General features: G+C 35.7%; 1 protein-coding gene across 4 annotated transcripts in view; it reads right to left on the bottom strand.

Moving 5' to 3' along the window:
• The window catches only part of ZCCHC7 (zinc finger CCHC-type containing 7), a 158,534-nt gene that overhangs the window by 22,580 nt on the left and 115,095 nt on the right, over window positions 1–20,859 (bottom strand). For all 4 annotated transcript variants that reach the window (XM_072991916.2, XM_020791335.3, XM_078384812.1 and 1 more), the window contains one exon: window positions 18,259–18,294. In XM_072991916.2, coding sequence (XP_072848017.2) covers window positions 18,259–18,294 — 36 coding nt within the window. The remainder of the gene's footprint in view (window positions 1–18,258; window positions 18,295–20,859) is intronic.

A 20,859-nucleotide genomic window follows, 5' to 3' on the forward strand; every position in this document is an offset into this window, starting at 1 on the left:
AAGTCGAGGCACCACTGTATTATTATAACCCTTCAAACTCCACAATGAAAAACTGATTAGCAGCTACAGCTTAACTGCAATTATGATGTTCAAAAGCAATATTTAACAATAAGTTACTGAAGAGCTGGGGAATGTGGTGGCGCTGCAGGTTAAACTGCAAAAACCTCTGGGTTGCAAAGTCGAAAGACCAACGGTTCGAATACATGCGACAAAGTGAGCTCCCGTCGCTTGTCCCAGCTCCTGCCAACCTAGCAGTTTGAAATCATGTAAAAATGCGAGTAGATAAATAGGTACCACCACGGTGGGAGGGTAATGGTGTTCCGTGTCTAGTCACACTGGCCACGTGACCACGGAAACTGTCTATGGACAAATGCTGGCTCTATGGCTTGGAAACGGGGATGAGCACCATGCCCTAGAGTTGGATATGACTGGAAAAATTGTCAAGGGGAACCTTTACCTTACTGAAGAGCTTCCAGTGGCCAAAGGACTCACGCTGCCATATAATTGTGCTACTTATCTATGGCAGCCAAAATGTGTCCCCACCACTGTCGCTGAACAAACATACATAAATGCCTGTTTCTCCTTCCAACCTCTTCGTATAAGCATCAGCTGCCTTGGGGGAAAGAAAAGAAATTGAAGGCAGGGCTTCTAGAAGCACAGGACTGCTCTCCACAGAGGTGGTTTTTGTTTTTTTTTTTGAATGCTGGGTGCAGTGGGAGTCCTCATTCACTGGCACCAGGACCCTGACACCCAAGACTAAGGATTTGGCAGATTATGTGATTTATGTATAATCAAAAGCAGGCAAATCAGTCTGCAGCCTCCCTTCCCAACATAAAAGCCTATATGAAATTCACCATTTTATTATTTATTTATTTATTTATTTATTTATTTATTTATTTATTTATTTATTTATTTATTTATTTACCGTATTTTTCGCACCATAAGACGCACTTTCCCCCCACAAAACGGGGGGGGGAGTCTGTGCGTCTTATGGAGCGAAGAAAACAGATTATATTTTCCTGTTTTCTTCTCCTAAAAATTGGTGCGTCTTATGGAAAGGTGCGTCTTATGGAGCGAAAAATACGGTATTTATTTATTTATTTATTTATTCTTTCTTTCCAGCATGAACATGAGACACTAGTTTCTTAAGTTCTGATACAGCATTGTCAAATGGATCTCCAATCTCTATATTATCATACACCCTTGTTTTTGAATTTTCTTTCTTTTTAGTGCCTTGTTTTTCCAAATTATAAGCCCAACAGCTAAGCCTGTTATTTTCATCTATGTATAATGTTTGTATTGAAATTTTGGTTAATATGAGTTGCTTCTATAGGTAACATTCATCTGAAAAACAGAATAAACATGTACTTAACCAATGCTTAAGAACATCAGGTGTGATTAAATGATCTGTCTGTATTTGGCTTGTGTGAAGTTCAGTTAAACCACAATGCAGGTTTACAACTGCATCAGGGTATTTATAGCAGACTGGGTAAATAAAGTAGTAATGGAAATGTCTCACACTAATAAAAACCACATATTTCTATTTAAAAATATATGCAAATGTGTGTGGGGAAAACAATCTTAAGTTTTAAACCTTGCCCAGGGAAATAAAATATACAATACTTCTGTTGGAGAATAGCCAGAATCAAACTGCGGTTTTACTTTAGAGTAAGTGAAATTGTGTAAACTACAGTGGCACATTGCAGTTAAATAGATGCCAGTTACATGCCTAGTCACACATTCGGTTATGCGACCAGCTTATAACCAACACCTTGATAATTAGGCGCAATTTGCTACCACCACTTACACAAATTTCACTCTCTTGAGTAAAATCTCAATAGGATTCTTGCCATGTGCCTTTTTAGAGATACCACAAATTATAATGTAAGGTTCTATGTAAGCGAACCTTGCATTCACGCTCCTCCTCTTGCACTTGGAAGCCAGAAACAGGGATATGACACTTTTTCCCCCCAATGTGTCTGAAATCAGGAACTGTTCAATTAAGCCAGGATCAAACTGTCATTTATTATTGTTAACTAAGGTTTGAACTGCTGGGCTTATAAACAGGAAAAGAAAGGGAAATTCAAAACTAAGGGTAAGTAATACCCTATGTAGAAGAAGGAGATTTTCAGGGAAATAGGTTTTGGTCTATAAGCTTCTTGGAAAACTAAACTGCAGAAATAAAGGATACAGTATATTAATAATAATAGTTCTTATGGTGCTTTAACTTTCTGGCAGCCTTTTATGCATATTGTAATCAGGATAATTCTCCATAAACCACCTTCTTTTCACACAGATTTAAGGACAGTTATCATGCTGGTATTTTGTTTTCTATTTCCCCTTTTTGTTCTGCTTTTTCTATTCTTTAATTTATGTTGACATCATTTTGTGCCTCTATTTTTAAAATTTTTTTAAAGGATTTTGGTAACATCCTTGCAGTCATATGTAAGATGGAAAAGAGAAGGAGTAGAAAAGGAAGCCAGAGAACTTGGAGTGTAACACTAAATCCATGGCTTAGCATTACATCCAAATACTCATGAAGCTGATTTGTTGCTTTTTAAAATTTTAGAGCTTAAATACAATGCATTACAATGCTAAAATAGTTTTGATTAGAAAACACTTTATAACATAGGCCTGTGCTCTATTAAAATATAACATGCAGCTAAGCCTCCCTTTCTTAGATCCACCAGGGCATGAAGGTTGGGGAGGTTTATGCCTTTCATTCACAATTGCTTTACCTCTAGGGTGGCTGAACCCCTCCTTCCAACCTGCACTGTTGCCAATGGATGCCCTTTTCTTCTAGCTCCCAAGAAAAGGGCTTGAATTTAGGAGGGAAACAGCTGCGGAGAAGGTTTAGATGTCCATAAACAGAGTGCAATTGTTTCCATCTGGATGAGAACTAAAAAAGAAGCAATGTACAGCTTGTGGCCATTTAGCTCCACACTGCATGCACTAGATCAGTGGTTCTTAACCTTGGGTTACTCAGGTGTTTTTGGAGTGCAACTCCCAGAAGTCTTCACCACCAGCTGTGTTGGCTGGGGTTTCTGGGAGTTGCAGTTCAAAAGCACCTGAGTAACCCAAGGTTAAGAACCACTGCACTGGATTTTGAATTCAGCTCTCTCAATTAGAAATATTTGAGACAGTTTGTTTAGGACACAACTGTGTTTGCTGGCATTAGAGAAGGAGATATGGAACACCACTACCAGGAGTCTTCCTTCCAAACTATGCTATCTCATTATCTAACTGCTAACACAGAGAATATGTCCCATGGTTATACCATGGCCAGAACACCAAATTCAGGAGAAACATTCAGCACCCCAATCTTTATCCTACAAAAAGGTCTCCCCTGATGAGTATGGTCTATACACTGGGGGCTTGGGAGAAGCCATTTCAGTGCAATGTGTAGGTAAGACTCCCTTGAAATGAACTCAATCACCATCTGAGGTGTGAGTCTTCAGCAGTAGCATGATGTGGGGAAACCAACGCTGTCTCTAACTGAGCTATGCTCTGTGTTTGACAGAAAAGGGAATTGTGCTTATTTTGTTTTGTGTTTGCTCTACTGAAACAGGGAAACAAGAACGGAAATACTGAAAGCAATGTTACATGAGTTAATTGGTGTGCATATTTTGAGAACTGTCCTATCTCAGAAAATATAACACGACTCAGGAAAGTTATAAGAAAGGGTAATGAAAATGAACAAGGCTAGAGAAAGGTTTTCATTTCAGCAGAGTAAAAAAAACCCAAACTGTTTCCTCTTAGAAAATAGGTGGTTTCTGAAAGGCTGTTAGAGGATTATTATTACTACTGTATTACGAAATGAATAGATTGCATTTATAAGGTGAGAATGAAAGAAATAACGTGAGAATGAAAGAAATCAATGTCAAATATAGTTCTTAATATTGTTTCTTGTTAACAATGTAACTCCCTTGGGTTCTTTTTTAGGAGAAAGGGGGAGTAAAGACCTTTTAATAAATAAAATGGAACATAAACTTTAACAAAATACCATCACTACTCCCCTCCAATTTTTTTCAGATACTACTCTGTGGAAGTCTTCCATGAGGCAGCTGAGTTAGTCTGTTTTAGTAAGTATAATAAAAATAAGAACAGATGCATACTAAGTGGATTGCAATCTACGACAGCTCAGAATGGAATGAATCTGTTACCTTAAAGGTGCCACAACTCTTTCTGATTTTTTAAATAATATATTCTGTGGAAATATGTAGCAGTGGTAAATGGTAGTTTCTGTTGAAAAGAATTAGAGAATTTAAGAGAAAAAAATATGGAATAGAGACACTGACCATAAAATACTCCCATCTTCATTCTGTTACTGGCTATTTTCAGATTTTGACAAAACTCCTTTGAGTAATTAAGGCAACAGGTTCTCTCTGCTCTGGAAAGTAAATAAGGTGGCGTTTGTGGCAGATTACTTTATTTTCAGAAGGTGCATTGGCACAAGATGTCTAGTCAGCTGTTAGTTATTTTATTTATGGTAATCAACTATAGCAATTTGGTTGAAAATATGGTAAAAGGAATAGAGGTTGGATATTGATTCTCTTGACCTGCAATTCTGGGAGTCAGTGATAAAGGTTCAAATGAAAGTATTTCTTCAAACTGTGAGGGCCTGAAGCTCAATAAAGCATAATGTAACACATGAAAGAAAAACCAAAAGCTATCAAGCAGAGGGTGAATAGTTCAACTTTTTAAAAAGCGTTTTTATTTTTAAAAAAACCAAAACCCTTAGGTTCTATATCAAAAGGTTGCATTTCAGTTGCCTGAAAAGGATCACTTGCTAGATCTCAGATTGTTTCATAGATAGGTTCTAAACATGTAAAAGTAGGCATTGGTACTCTGAGATGAGTATGAGTCTGCTGTCATGCTGGAAGAAATTACGGTCTGGGGTGCCATAGGACTCTTTTTTGAAGATGGATTATTATTCTTCCAAGTTTGTTGTTAAGTTTCTTAAGACACAATGGATGAACTAACAGGGGTTGGTTTTTTGTTTTTTGCTGAAAGAAATTTTTTATATCACAGAATGAAATGGGACAATATTTCCGTTTTCTGTTGCACATTTTCAAAATCTCCTCTTTGGATAAGATTTTGCTTTAAGGGGCTGGACAGTTTCTATAACACACTGAGTTGCACATTTTTACTGGAGGAATTTTGAATGGGTAACATCTAAGATTTGCATGCAAGTTAGACAGATGTTAATATAACCCATAATTTATAAAAATAAAAAGCAATGTCACTATCCTGCTGAAACATACTGCAACATTTGTAACAGCTGCATAATGATATGCCAATACAGTATATAATTTCAAGAGAATGTCAATACTCGAATTCTCAATTCAACAACCATACTATTTATTAGTTACAGTACTTCAAGACTGTAATCCTTACCACAAAATAAAAGAGTGAGACTTACAATTCAAAGGAAAATACAATAAACTGTGCAATCAGTCTGAACATTTAATAATATTCACAATGGTTGAAGTACAGTAGTAAGTCACAACTAGAGTAGGCATACCGAATCCGTGGGGATTTGATGAACCAACACAGAGGTAAGTTTCATGGATTCAGTGAGCCTATTCTGGTTGCAACTTCCTACTGGATTTCAGACAATAATATTGCAGATCACTGGTAAGAGAATTCGCTACTAAATAGTTTTTATGGTCTTGTTCACATACCCACAGACACAGATCACTGATATGTGCAATGTGACAGTTTCTGTCCCACTGTGCCCCTGAAGACTTGTGAAATTTTTAAATGTCACACTGCACAATTTCAAATGATCCCAAACTTCATGCTGTTAACAAATAGCTACCCAAGAGCCTACCATATGATTAATATGCTACATTTTATTTCAGCTACTTGCTATTAGTACAATAAATCTAGCATTGTAATCAAATATATTTTTAGTGTAAAAACTGGGAAACTAGGAGCAGGAGCAGATGATCCACTACTGAAAGACAGGGGTGGACGTAGAAGAGATATGTAATGAGAGAGAAAAGATACTAATCAACAAAAAGGAAGCACAGGCTCCACAAAATAGAAATTAACCACTTTTTTAAAAGAAAGAAAAAGCAAGTGCTACATGTATCTCTTTAGTTATACAGTGGTGCCTCACTTAGTGATGTTAATCCGTTCTGGAAAAAACATCGCTAAGTGATTTAATCGCTAAGCGATATTAAAAAGCCCATAGGAACGTATTAAAACGCGTTTAATACGTTCCTATGGGCTAAAAACGTACCTTAAAGCGAAATTCATCCACAGCGGTGGCCATTTTGGGTGTCTCTAAAGCGAGGCAAAACAGCGGCGGCCATTTTGGAACCGCCGATCAGCTGTTTAAAAAGTTTGCTTTGCCATGATCGCTTCCCCGTGATCATCGCAAAGCGAATTTTAGCCATAGGGGACATCGCTAAGCGATCGTTCCAGCGATGGCCAAAAGTCCATCGCAAAGTGATTTCATTGCTCAACGAAGCGATCGCTAAGCGAGGCACCACTGTATCTTTATGCCACCATTCATCAAGCACAAGTAATCAGATGTCTTAATATCCTAATACTATGAAAGGAGTCTTACAGGAAGTTGCACAGAATCTTTTAGACTCTGCAGCAGTTAAGAGAAATTATACTGCCTTTTCTCTGAGTTAGAAGCGGTCTAGGAGAAGCTGCACCCCACTCCTTAAAATCAGGTTTCTCTTTAGTCAGCTACAAACACCTTCAGCTAAGCTCTGACTCATCCAAACAACACCTTCTGAAAACAAGCAACTTCAAGATCATTCAGTGTAGAACTGTTACCTCCAATATTCTTCAACTTTCAAGCTAAGTGGTTAATGGTGAACAACATTTTATAATGTATTTTAAAAAGTACTATGCTTTTATTCTGTGATTATTTTGAAGTCCTAGCTATGTAGTTAATACAGTAGTGCCTCGCTTAACGAGCGCTTCATTTAACGATGAATTTGCTTAGCAATGACTTTTTCGGAGCGCTTTTGTGCTCCGTTTAGCGATGGTCCCTATGGGCGATTTTTGCTTAGCGATGTTGGGACCATGCTTCGCATAAATTTTTGCGTCCCCTGTTTCGCTTAACGATGGTTTAAACAGCCTCATGTTTGCTGTTTTTTAATTGTTATAAAGTTAAAGTTTACTCTTTAAAATGTTTGAAATCATAAAGTGCACTTAATAAACCCTTTGTTAACGAAATTTGACTTTGTTCTGACTCTTTTTTAATTTGTTGTTGAATTTTTCCCCCCATTGAGATGCATTGAATAGGTTTCAATGCATTTAGTAGGGGAACTGCGTTTCGCTTAGCGATGTTTCCTATGGCGATTTTCGCTTAAGGACGGCAATTCGTTCCTATTGGAAAGGATTATCCGGTTTTCAATGCATTTCAATGGGAAACTGTGTTTCGCTTAGCGATGTTTTCACTTACCGATGAATTTTTTGGAACCAATTAAAATCGTTAAGCGAGGCACCACTGTATTGTCTTATTATGTTGACTGTTGTTTTTACATGCTGTAAACTGCCTAGTTACCTAAGGCCAGATGGGTGGTATAAAAATTGAACAAATGAACAAATGAATGAATAAAGTATGACTGCATTTGATTTTCAAACCACACCTTCCAGCATTCCAGAGATGATGAACAGAGATACTCCCGAACATAAGTACTTGGCTGAAACAAGGTGTCTGACTTGGTGGACAGAATGCTCAGGAGTCTAATCTAGCTGGCCAGGTGGATGGATGCTTGCATATATACACCTAGAGAGTTTATAACAAGCAAGAACAATTAACTGATTAGCCTTCTGGCACAGCAGGAAAAAAAATACTACAAGGTAAGTGTTCCATGCTGTGATCTTGAATATGCAGCATACGTGAAACATACAGATCATATCCATTACCACCTTACAATTAAAAAGTGGGATTATCCCTCACCCCCAGTCCTTTGTCCTTCTAAAAAGCTCATACCAGGGGGAAGAAGCTGCTTGGATGAGTAGTGAAACGTATCAATCTAACAAGAAAGAAGTCCAGTTGCCATGATCCAACTGCCAAATATGAATGTGATGTGGAATGCAATCATGAAAGCATGTCATTTCAAGGCACTTCGCAGTAGCCTTAAGATAGGGCAAACAGGATAGAGAACTGCACAGTTGTCTGATGCAGAAGAAACTAGTTGGGTTGGTGCTTAATTAAGGAAAATTTCATTTTGTACTGCCCAGCAGTACTATATAGTTTAGATACAAAACAGGTGCACACTTCCTTTGTCCAGTTCCTCTTGTACATTGTCCATAAAACTGTCCAAAGTAATCTCTGTAATGTAACCAGTTGTAATGGACTCACATAGTCCAGGACGTGGAAGTAGCGTGTTACAGATAATGATGTTACTTGCTGCAAGAACTGCTAAACAGCTCAGCAGTTTAAGTCTCTGGCTGCAGAGCCTGAGGTTGGGAGATCAATTCCCCACTGTGCCTTCTTTGACAGGGGCTAGACTAAATGATACACAGGGTCCCTTCCAGCTCTGCAGTTCTGATAATGATATTAATTTTGCAGTTAAAAGAGGGCCAACACCGTTCCATTTGCAGTGTAATGTAATAATTTTCCTACTCTAGTGAAAATGAGCAACATTTCTTGCCATTACTCATTTGAAGTGACAGGTTCCTATAAAGAGGAATCCTATGATGAAGAAAGTGAAGTGAAAGCTGCTGCAAAAGTACTAGGAAAAAATTAATCAACAGCAGTAGATGAAGTACTGATAGAATTGTTTCAAAGCACAAAGCCTGAATCTGTCATAATTCCAACAAGAACATGACAACAAATATGGAAAACAAAACAATGGCCCACAGACTGGAAACATTCCAAATATGTTCCAATCCGAAGAAAGGAGATGCCAAGAAGTGCAAGAACTACATGATCATTGCTTTAATTTCAAATGCAAGCAAAGTGATGCTCAAGATGTTGCAAAAAAGGTTTTTATGTTACACTGTGCAAGAAATGTCTGATATTCAAGCTGGATTCCAAAAAAGACAAGGCACTTGAGATCATATTGCAAACATTTGCTGGCTACTGGAGCACACAAAAGAATGTCAGATAAATCTACACTTTACAGACCATAGCAAAGTCTTTGACTGTAAGGATCATGAGAAGCTACAGTATAGTGTGTTCTGAAAGAAATGGGTGTGTCTCAGCACTTGATTGTTCTAATGTGTAACCTGTATCATGTACTAAAAGCTATCATTATGACAGAATATGGAGAGACAAATGGTTTCCTATAGGCAAATGTGTCAGATAAGGGTGCATTTTATTTCCTTATCCACTGAAACTGTATGCAGAACATATCATATGGAAAGCTGGACTAAATTCAGATGGAGTGAAAACTGATGGTTTATCAGGTCTGTGACTGTACAATATTGAATTGAACTGAAATTGATGGAAAAAACATCAATAAGATATACAAATGATACCCTCTTACTGGCAGAAAGCAGCAATGACTTGAACTGATGTTTACGGAAAGTGGAAGAAGAAAGCAGGACTGCAATTTAATATGAAAACAAAAATCATGACTACAAAAGAACTACAAAACTTCAATGTTGACAATGAAAAAGTTGAAATAGTGAAAGATTTTGTATACCTTGGTTCAGTCATCAATCCAAATGAAGACTATAGCCAAGAAATCAGAAGCCGACTGAGATTCAGAAGGGCAGCAATAAAGGAATGAGAAAAGATAATCAAGGGTGTGTCAGTGGAGATCAGTATCATTCACACTCTTGTATTCCTGATCAAATCATTACGTGTAGTCGTAAAAGCTGGACAGTGAAAAGGCTGACAAGAAAAAAAAAATGGATCCATTTGAAATATGGTGCTGGAGGAGAGCTCTGCCAGATACCGTGGACTGTCAGAAAGCCAAACAAGTTGGTCCTAGAGCAAATCAAGCCTAAATTATCTTTGGAGGAAAAATGATGAAACTGAGGCTGTCCTACTTTGGGCTGATAATGAGAAGACAGAATTCTCTGGGAAAGATAATAATTCTAGGAAAAGTTGAAGGTATTGAGAAAATAGGAAGACAAAATATTATACGGATTGACTCCCGAAAGGAAGCTACAGCTTTGAGTTTACCTGAGCTCAGCATGGTTGTTGAGGACTGGACATTTTGGAGATCACTTATTTCTTGGATCACAATAAGTTGGAGGCAACTTGTCAGCACATAACAACAACATTCCACCCACAGCAGCACAGGACCCTGTGTGCTACTGGCAGCAGCTCAAAACCAGAAGAGCAATGTAATGCTTTGCCCACTGCAGGAAAAGTTGCTGACTTTGGATTTTAGGAGTTGCCTTACCCTTTTGCAAACTTTCAGCAAGGTCACTTCATTTAAAAATTTGAGTTCGCTCACTCAAGATAGAAGTTTAGGTTGTAAGCTAGTCCAGCTTGAAAGTGATTCGTTACCTTATTCATTCATTCCTCTCAAGAAAAGACCCCAGGTGGCTTACGATATTAAAACAAACAATATTAAAAAATTTAAAGCTGAACAAAGCCAAACAATACTGCAGTTCTGCTTTCAAGAACTCTGCCCTAGGTAATGAATCACAATGTGAGAAGAAGCTTGCCTAAAAAGAAAGGTCTGTGCTTATTTGCTAAGGACCGCAATGAGCGTGAGAGCCTGGCCTCCTGTAGGAGGGAGTTCCACAGCCTGAGAACAGAGACAGAGATGGCCCTCTCTGTCTCACCAAACGTACCTGTGAGTTAGTGGGACTAAGAGAAAGGCCTCCCTTAATGATTTAAAAACCCGGGCAGGCTCATGATTCCAGATGATCAAGCCCCACAAGGATTGTTATGTCAGTCACTCCTTCATTTATCCAAGTAAGATTGAAATAAGAAGGAACATACTGTATCCTGCCAGCTAATTTTAAAAGTATTTTAAATAGTTCAAGAATATTTATCTCCTTTATTGTTTCTTGCACATTATTTCACATACAGAAATCATGTTTCTTTATTCATTAAAGTAACAAAGAATTTACATATAAATAAAATGTATATGTAATATTAGCATAGATAAAGGTAAAGGTTCCCTTGACATTTAGTCCAGTTGTGTCCGACTCTAGGGGGCGGTGCTCATCCCTGTTTCCAAGCCGTAGAGCCAGTGTTTGTCCGAAGACAGTTTCCGTGGTCACGTGGCTAGCGTGACTAGACACGGAACACCGTTACCCAGCAGTGTTCAGGCACTAGATGGGCAGGGTACAAATGTAATGAATAAATGAATGAGTGAACAGACAGACAGACAGACAGAATACCAAGTCTGGCCAAGGTTTATTAAAACCTCACTTAGCAATGCACTGTACCTAAATTAATCCAAGAGCAAATATTTACAGACACTAACAAGCACAGACAATTTCACACCACTTTTACTTTACTATACATACTATAGAATATTATAACCCTTTAAAATAAAAAAATACATTCATCGCTATTATTACAAATTTGATTAAGCCCTATCTTTCAGCCCAAAAGTCAGTCAAATACAAACTTGGAAAAGGCCTCTGAATAAACAATGCGGATAGCCACGTATCTTAAAGACAGTGGCTGTGGCTGTTCCCTGAATGACAAGCAAACATCATCCTATGATGAAAACTGCAATACTGGAAGCATTTTGAAGAATTTTCTATTTAACCAGGCAGGGGTATACTAGCTGATTTTGGGATTTATGGCGCACATGCATCTGACTTGCAAGGCAGGAGGGTAAGTCATTTGACAAAGAAGTGACATGTGAGTTAAGTTTAAAAAAAAGTCTAATTCCCATTTTTAAAAGACTGGTTAACCAAGTTGACTCCTAAAACCTCTTTCTATTATTTTTTAAACAATTTTACACTTATCTAGTGGCTTGTATAGTCCTCAAACTACAAACAATTGTAAAAAAATAAATATTGCAACGCTCTTGCCTATTTCAATGTTTATTTAAAGAGGATAATTTTCAGATAAAGCTATTTTTGAAGTTCACATACATCTGACATCATTTTTACAGATAAAGGATTTTTTCCAGTTTACTTTTATAGAAAATGTCAGTTATTTAACTTGTGCATTTGTACCAAATAGTTTTCTAGCAATTTTGCATTGCCATTATAAATTCTAAAAGTATCCATTTAGTTATTATAGTGGGTACAGTATTTTTCATTACACAGAATACAGAATCCCAATGAGAAAGTGTGAGAAGCTAGTAAGAATATTATAATTCTTCACTATAATATTTAAACCAAGTATCATTAAAATAAAAAGTTGTTACAATATATATAATTAAATGAGAAGCTCATTAAATAAGATAAACATAATGGATAGGAAGTACAGTGGCTCAAAGTCTATGAATCCAAAATCTACCTCAGATAATATTTTTGGGGAAAAATAGCATGGTTTTGTGATTAAAAGAGATAACCCGTCACTAGGTGCCTAGTAGGATTCAGGAGATCCACACAGCTAAACAGGGCTGCCATGCACCTCTACCTAGCCATGTCAGGAACCATGAGGGCAAATCTAATGTTTATCCAAAAGCACATAAAAATGCTCATTCTGAGTGTCAGTGCTGGCTTTCTGTACAGCACTGCATTTATGGGATAGGAACTCTAAGGTTCACTCTGTTCATATTATGATACTGTACAGTACAACCAGTCAGTTCTAAAATATAATTAGAGTTGAGTCAGGGCAAATATTTCTAAGTAGGTGGATTGGAAAAACTAAAATTAAAAACGACATGAAAATACCTAGAAAATTATGTTTGATTCTAAGAGCACTCTAGGTAGAATGAGATGAGTGAAGTAGAAGCTTTGGTCCAATATGATAAGCCATGGAAACAAAACAAATGGGCACCATGCAAATATAAATCCCAGCAAATCATCTATAGTGAGAATTCCTGAAGCCTTTACCAATAAATCTTTAATATTTTACTTTTATATTGTTATAAAATCATTATAAATTCATATTTAATATCATTTTAAAGTACTGAAAGCCAACATGGGATCTTGTGATATAGGATGAGCTACAAAATATATTAAATAAATAAATAAAGCAAGAAGCAGAAGGCAGTAGTGCCCGTTTGTTTTTCGAGTATATTGTTTCATAATAGCCTAACATTCCAAACTTTTTAAAATGTTAGCAAGGTAGTACGATCCACATCCTATAGATACTATAGTGTTACTTATTTGGACATGTTCAAGTCTTCCATTTGTGCGATTGCTTTTAGTCAATCTGGCAGAAGAAGCAATTGAAACAAATCAAGAAAGAATCACCTCATAATATAATTTTAAAAATTACTGCAAGCCCTTGAGGCTTATATATTCAGGTAGTAAAACACAAATTTACACAAGGCATTGTCTTCCGTGAAGCAAAGGCAAAAAAAATTACAAAGCACTGCCATCCAACAAATCTTTCATAAAATGAACCTTGGTATAAAAACTATACCCACAAAGTGATTAAGAGGTAGGTGTAATGGCAGACTCTGCCTTATTTTTCCCATAAAATTACTTTCCGGGCTAGTTTTTCTTTTTAAAATGTAATAGAAGTTAATTGTTAGTTGAATTTCAGTTCCAAATGAAGAGTAATGTCTCTCCCCATCAAACATGTCATACGTCACTCCAGAATAAATGTTTTAAAAACCCTAAAAATATGCCAATTATACACAACATAAGGATCTTCTTTAAATTAGGTTATGCCAATTATAAAAAAACACTACCAACGTATTATAACAGCCAACAAATGAAGAATGAAATCCTATGCTCATTTGAAGTAGATCCAACCCAACTTAGTAGGACTTCCTTTTGAGCAAACAAAAAAAAAGGATTAAACTAAAGGGAAAAAATATAGAAAAAGATCTAGATAAAGTAATATCTCTATTATGGTGACAAAAGAAAACAAAAGAAATCTTAGTAACCTTTTTTCTAAACAGCATCACAACTGTAAGCCTCAAACATTGAAATGCCTTAGTTTAAGTTACAAGTATTGCTGCAATTAGGAACCACTCTCTTGAATAATCCAGCTAAAGTCCTAAACAAAATCATTCATTTTCAAGAGCACCCTTGCAAACAGTTACTGAATTTATTATGATTTCTTAAATCTAAGGGTAGTTATTTTATACATTAAGTAGTTGCATTTTTATTTATTTTCAGAAAATCCTTTGATCGTGAGTTTAGGATAGATTTAAAGGCAAGCCTGCCTACATCCTTTCTCATTACAGGAAGAAAGGAGATGCTCAAGCAGAATTTTAATAATCATACACAAAGAAATAAAAGTGCAACATTTAAGCATAGAAGATGTATTACGTCCTCAGGTATTGTGTGTATTTATACCAAACAGCAATTCTGGGTTCATATTTTTAATGTAAGTGGGTTAAAAGTAAGATTAACAAACTGTCAAAAACATGTTAAATTATAGTGTCTGATAGTTAGGTTCTGATGGTTGTAAAGCTCTGTTGGTGGCCATCTTGGAGCGAGGGGTTTTGATATAAATGAGAGAAGTGAAGGCAGCAGATGTGGGAGGGGGCTTCACTGCATGAAGGCAATGGGAGAGATCATAATCCCCTGAAGAAGGGAAGGGAACACTCCTTAGTATAGCAAGTGTTTTAAAATATCAAGAAATATTAAACTATAAACAAATAGATCAGTTTATCTACAAAGCTTTGTCTTAACATCCATATATTTTGAACTCCCTAATAATTAACATAGATTTTAGGACTGATTAATACTTTCTGGATAAACAATATTCAGTATACACTTTATACAGCATGCCATTCTAATACATGTGACAATCTCCATCCCCTCAGAGGATAGATAGAAAATAGAAACACTATGTTTCATTTAATGACAATGGTTATCCAGTTATATTTTATGCTTTCCATAGTGTATACTGAATACATGAAGTCTCAATGGAACATGATTTGATCATGGCTCACTCCTATGAAGATACCGTACGTTTTTTGCACTGCTGTCTTCTATCTCTTACAGTGTGCCTTGCATTTCTCATAAATCAACTTGATGCTATGTAGGAAGAAATCCGTGTATACACAAAGCAGCACACGTTATACATATTAATACATTTTAAAATGTGGAAACAATATTAAAGATTTCTAGTCTGATCTTTATGTACATGTAATTTTGATTTTAATGCTGGTCCCTTGGATCATAAGACCCAGTTCTGAAATAAAGCTACTGTATTTATTGCCTAAATTATTTCAGTGTATGTACTTAAATGGGCGCGAGGATCTTACAGCTAAGTTTTGGCCTGTAAATATTTAAATAAATATTCTGCAATGGGATCATAAATCTACAAAGATGGGAAATCTCTTCCAGATGTTGACATATCTAGAAATTGCAATTCTAGAAGTATAATAAAATAAGTTTTTTTCTCTCTTAGATATTACTATATTCTGTGGGATGTGTTAAATATTATGTCCCAGACAAAAAGCATGTCAGCCTGCTTATAGGCTTATTGATTCTATCCATTCTGATAGCAGGTGCCCATGTTCCTGGGCACCCCTTCACAGCAGTATTTCACCAGAAGTGAAGGTGGCTACTGGTGGGCTGAAAATCAGCCACCTCCATGTTCTCCCAATACGGACCATTCTGAATCATACTGAGAGGATGATTGTGAAATTTATTAAATGACAGCAATTCTGCAATGTATGAAAATATTTAGGAGTGGGAGAAATAAACCTTTCCCCATCAGAATCCTAAGGGTTTAATCAGTAAACCAAAGCACTGTGTCAACTCACACCTTTTCCTAAGAGTCAATCTACTTGCACACAAAAGCACAAAAGTAGAGAAGAATGTCCTAGATTAGAAGAAATGGACCTAGGCCTTTTCTGCCCAACTAACAATGCAGTGTAGCTACATTCCTGATTTACATTTTACATGCATTAATAAACCAATGGTGCATTTTAAAAACAATCTTTAGAAAAGATTAAATGGCATGCGATTGATATATAGTAGTCAAACGTAACCTTCATGTTTATTGTGTATTACATGGAAACTGATGCAATTATGACTCCAAGGTCAGACATTCTATACTCCTTTGAAGTAAAGTATTTGCCAGCAAAATTGATTTAATAGTTGCAAATAGTATCTTTGGAACCAGAAGAAAAGACATTCTCTCCTGAAATTAAAATTATTTAGAACATGTAAGAAGACTAAGATAATATGTCAGGAATCTGAGTTTAGACTTGCAAGTCTTTAGAATATTTTGCTTTTCTTTACATAAAATAGCCTCTTTCGCAGCCTACTTAACCAGGCTTTGATATATTCAACTGCCCTTTTTTAAAAGGACATAATTTGTTCAACTGCAACACAGAGCTTCTTTAACCTGTGATGACTGAAGTCTACAATCATAGAATAAACAAACCTAAAGCACAGAAAATAGCAGAAAGCAGAAATTTGCAAGAAAGAAACTGAAACACTGTTCCTTAACCTTCCCTAATGACACTTTTAAAAATTCAGATGGTGCATTTGGATACAAAACAAGAGGAGTGCCTAAAATGATGAAACTGGGTTTTTTAGAGAGCTAAGATTTCAAACATCAAAAATATTACCAATCCATAACCATCAGCTTCGTTATTTACGCATTGTTATCGGCACTGAAGACAGATTTGGAGTGTTAACTACAATGAGACGATAGATGGCACTCTATCTCTTAGTAAATGGGCAAAATAAATAAAAATCACCAAAAGCCTCAGAAGTGACAAATATTATGTTCTGTTGATCCGAACAAGCATTCACAACAATTAATTAGGGACATTTTGCTTCTGCATGAGAAATTAACCACACGTTTTATATAACCCTTTGACAAACATGCATAATAAGTGGGATTAAAAGATTATCTACATGGTATATGTTTGTACAATATACAAAATTTCTTCTGTTTATGCAGATTTTATATATACTTCACATTTTGGTTTATTAAGAGACATTACAAATGGGTTAAACCAAACTTAAGAAGACAAGTGTGGAATAAACTATTCTAGTGTTTGTAAATGCATGTGTAAAGACAAACAAGAATGTTTATTTTCAGACACATTCCTGAGGGACTATTATTCAGTTCCTTTGGCTTTGTTACATTTGTTACTATTTTCAATTGAGGGATTTTCATTTTTTTCTTATGTTCTTATACTTGTTCTTATACTTATATTCCTATACTAGAAATAGTATTTACTAGAAATAGTAGTTACTATATTAAACGATTTATGTAAGAGGCTTTAAAATGAATTACTGCATATAGAACAAATCTTCTAATACTGAATTAAATATAGCCAAACTTACCATCATCAAATTCAAAACATAAAATCTATGTGAAGTATTATATCAGACTGCAATTGTAAGTGGACATACATGTTACGTATGTGTATATGTATTTTATGCATATATTGCAGAACATAAGACAGTAGGAATAATTAAAAAGTATGATAATTAATCTAAAATTAGTGAACAGTTAGTTTTTGTAAAGTAACTGTTATGAAACAACTTTCAAGAGTTATTCAAATATTTGCAGTTTCTTGCAACTTTACTAGAACTGCTGTTCTAGAAATTCATCCATAGCGACATGCAGGACTAAACATAAAGTATTTTGAAATATTTAATATTAATTTCTTTAAGTATGATTCTTATACCATATGGCAACATCCTCCCAGGTTATCTATCATTACTGGAAAAATAGTGAAAATAAAATGGAAAATTTCAATGATGTAATCCAGAAAATTGAATCAATTATTTCTGTGAAGAACATGGGAATGTTGTATCTTTCTAAAATGTGAATAGTGACATACTTTAAAAACACACTAATTTCATTTCCTTCAATGAAAAAAGGAATCTGAGAAAACTTGGATCACAATATGTATTTATAGCTATATGGATTATAGATCAAAATGTAGACTTTTTATTTCTAGTTTTGGTGCCCCACGTTAGCAGACTTCAGTAATTTTCCTTGGAAAATGTGAAATTAGAAAATTTCAGTGCTTCCATGAGATATGTATTTTTATTATTCTATTATGTGCAGCTGATGAAGCTATAGGTATAGCAAAGTGACAAAATGTCATCATGAATGATTTCAGTTTCATAAACAGTTTTCCAAGAAATGTTGGGGGAAAGCTTGGTATATCCTTGGATCCTTCAGTTCAAATCCTCTTCAGACATTTATTATCTTCCTTCACAAGATCCTTGTCTATATTTTATGGTCAGTAGTTCACAGAAGAGTAAATAGTCAGGGTGCAAAAGAAAAAAAAAGGTGTTTCTACTTACTGTTAGGTGATACTGCCTCCATATTTCTGGGCAAGCCTGGAAAATAAAAATATTGATCAGCTGGGAGCATGAAACAAGGTGCTTTACAGCCTGTTGGTTTTGGCATAACACAGTATCCACCGGTGTCGGTCACAGGAAAATAAGAAGCTTAACTGAAAGGGTCTGCATTTCAGCTTCAAAAACCTGGCTAGACAGTTTAATTGAATTTTACACTGGTTTAACACACTCCCTGCCATTGTCAGAAAGCCAGTAACAGTTTTCCCCCCTTCCCTTTCTTTTGGCAAAGTTTAAAACTTTGAAACCAAGTTTGCAAGGTTTGTAGAATCTAAATAAATACCAGATATCTTACCAGGGCTTTCTCAATATTTAAGACTGGGGCAATGTACTGTTTTGGAAGTTAATTTGCAACCTTCTTTTAGAGTGGTAAAACAACTTTTAAAAATTCTTAACACATTTAAAATCTGAATCAAAATATAATTATTGCATGTACAGACTAACATGAAGCATAACAGACTGCTTTGATGCTTCTTTTTTTGAAAAAGCTTCATTATTCTACTTTAGTCTAAGACTGTGCTGTTCCTAACCAAAGAATTATACTGTAGTATAAAACAAAATGCAAATTTGAATTCGTAACTATCTTAAGTACAATTTGAAGAAAGCATGCAAAATACACTTAGCAGTATTTGGTCTTTTCTGGTATAATTTTATTTTTGTAACACATGTGAACTCTTCCAACATTTCTATTTTATGTCACAGAAGTGCATTAATTTAGCTGTCTCCAGCTACAGTATTTTAATATCAATTTAAAACGAAGACAATTTTCCAAATGTCTGAACACCAACCTATTAAGAGTGCACTTCAATTTGCTCTCATTTCCATGTGATCCCAAGTACGGTATTTGTAATTTAGACACAGTAGCAGCTATATGTCCTGGGTTTGGGCTAGATTTTTTTAAAAATAAAATTATTTAAAAGCAGTAATATGTGCGTTTTCTAACCCAAATATAAAAATTTACTTTTCAGACTTCACTATATTATAAGTGGGATTATCTGTTACCATTTCTGACAGAAGGCTCTGGTGATTTCCCGCAATTTTATATTGTTACTGATCTCTCCATATATACATTCAAGCAAATGTTTTGTCACTCTCATTCTCTGTATATACATATGTCTACACTCACCCAGGTCAGTGTGTGTGTGTGTGTGTGTGTGTGTGTGTGTGTGTGTGTGTGTGTGTGTGTGTGTGTGCGCGCGCGCGCACACACACACACAAACACATTTTCCAGGACCCCTTTATTGACCATGACAACAATATCCCAAAACACAGAAAAAGAAAGGAATTTGTTTCTTTTACTGTAAGGACCGTTAATGTAGCCTTTATGAAGATTCGTGTTTATCTGTTTTGCTGTATGGAACATTTCTGATGGTTTACAACTTGGATGACTAAGTAATTATTTGTTATGTACACTTCTAGACAGCTAATGATCCCAATCTTCCTAGAGTGACATGTTTGACAAAGTACTGCCAATGAGCTGTCTTAAGACAGAATGATCATGTCCCCAACAGATTGATATAAACTTGAACTTCCTTGTTTTTACTGAAATGTTCATGAGAAAGGGCTATGCCTCAATATCTCCTATTTGAATGCTCATTTTCAACCTGTGGGCAAAAATATACAAAAGGCAAGACTTGCCTGGTACATATTTTTAATTCAATTAATAACTCTGTGTTAATACAATTTCTTTGCAATAATGCTCACTAATAGCATATACTTGTAAAGGTGTAAGTCCCACTGAATTGAATGAGGTTTGTCCTGAACGCATACATACAGAACTGCAATGTGAAATTCTAAGTATATTCAATGCAGTATACTTCTGAACATATATATTTTGGACTGAGATTTCAGGAAACTTAGAAAGATGCGCACACATGCACGCACAGGTCTAAAAGCTGCTTGGATACAGAAGAGAATCTATAAAAATAGCCTTAAACTGTGCAATTGCTAAATGATATCTTGCATCAACTTTATAGCTAGGTGTTTTCTTTTAAAAATCCTTCTCTTATCACTTATGACAAAAAGCCTAATTAACAATTTCTACAGAATACTGATTGCTCAAATGAAGCAAAATGGCTTGTTATGGAAGACAGCATCACCAAATTCAACCACAATTGAGCATGTGATTCCCCTTATTTATAAATATTTAAACATGAATTGCCCTCATTTAAAAAAATACCCACAAACCTCTGGTGGAATACAACTACATTAAAATAACACTGCATTTATTTCCTGGCCCAGTGATCTGACCATACCAACTGTGAGTTCTCTGAACATGAAATGCCTACTTGTCAAAGCTGCTACTCCACCTTTTACAACAAATAACACTTCTAAATCTCTCTAGTCTGGCCAGCATACTTTTCTCAAGTTCTGCACAACTGGTCCCCCCCCCCGCCCATATTTATCCTATCAGTAACTTGGACTGATGAGCATTCATAAAAATAAAAAACAAATCAACCCACTTTGCCACACCAGATGAATCGAGAGTTTATATTGTTCCGTTTGACCCATATTGAATTTTATCATGTGCTAATTATTGTTTTACGA

This window comes from Pogona vitticeps, chromosome 2, assembly GCF_051106095.1.
Source record: "Pogona vitticeps strain Pit_001003342236 chromosome 2, PviZW2.1, whole genome shotgun sequence".
Classification (NCBI taxonomy): Eukaryota; Metazoa; Chordata; class Lepidosauria; order Squamata; family Agamidae; genus Pogona; species Pogona vitticeps.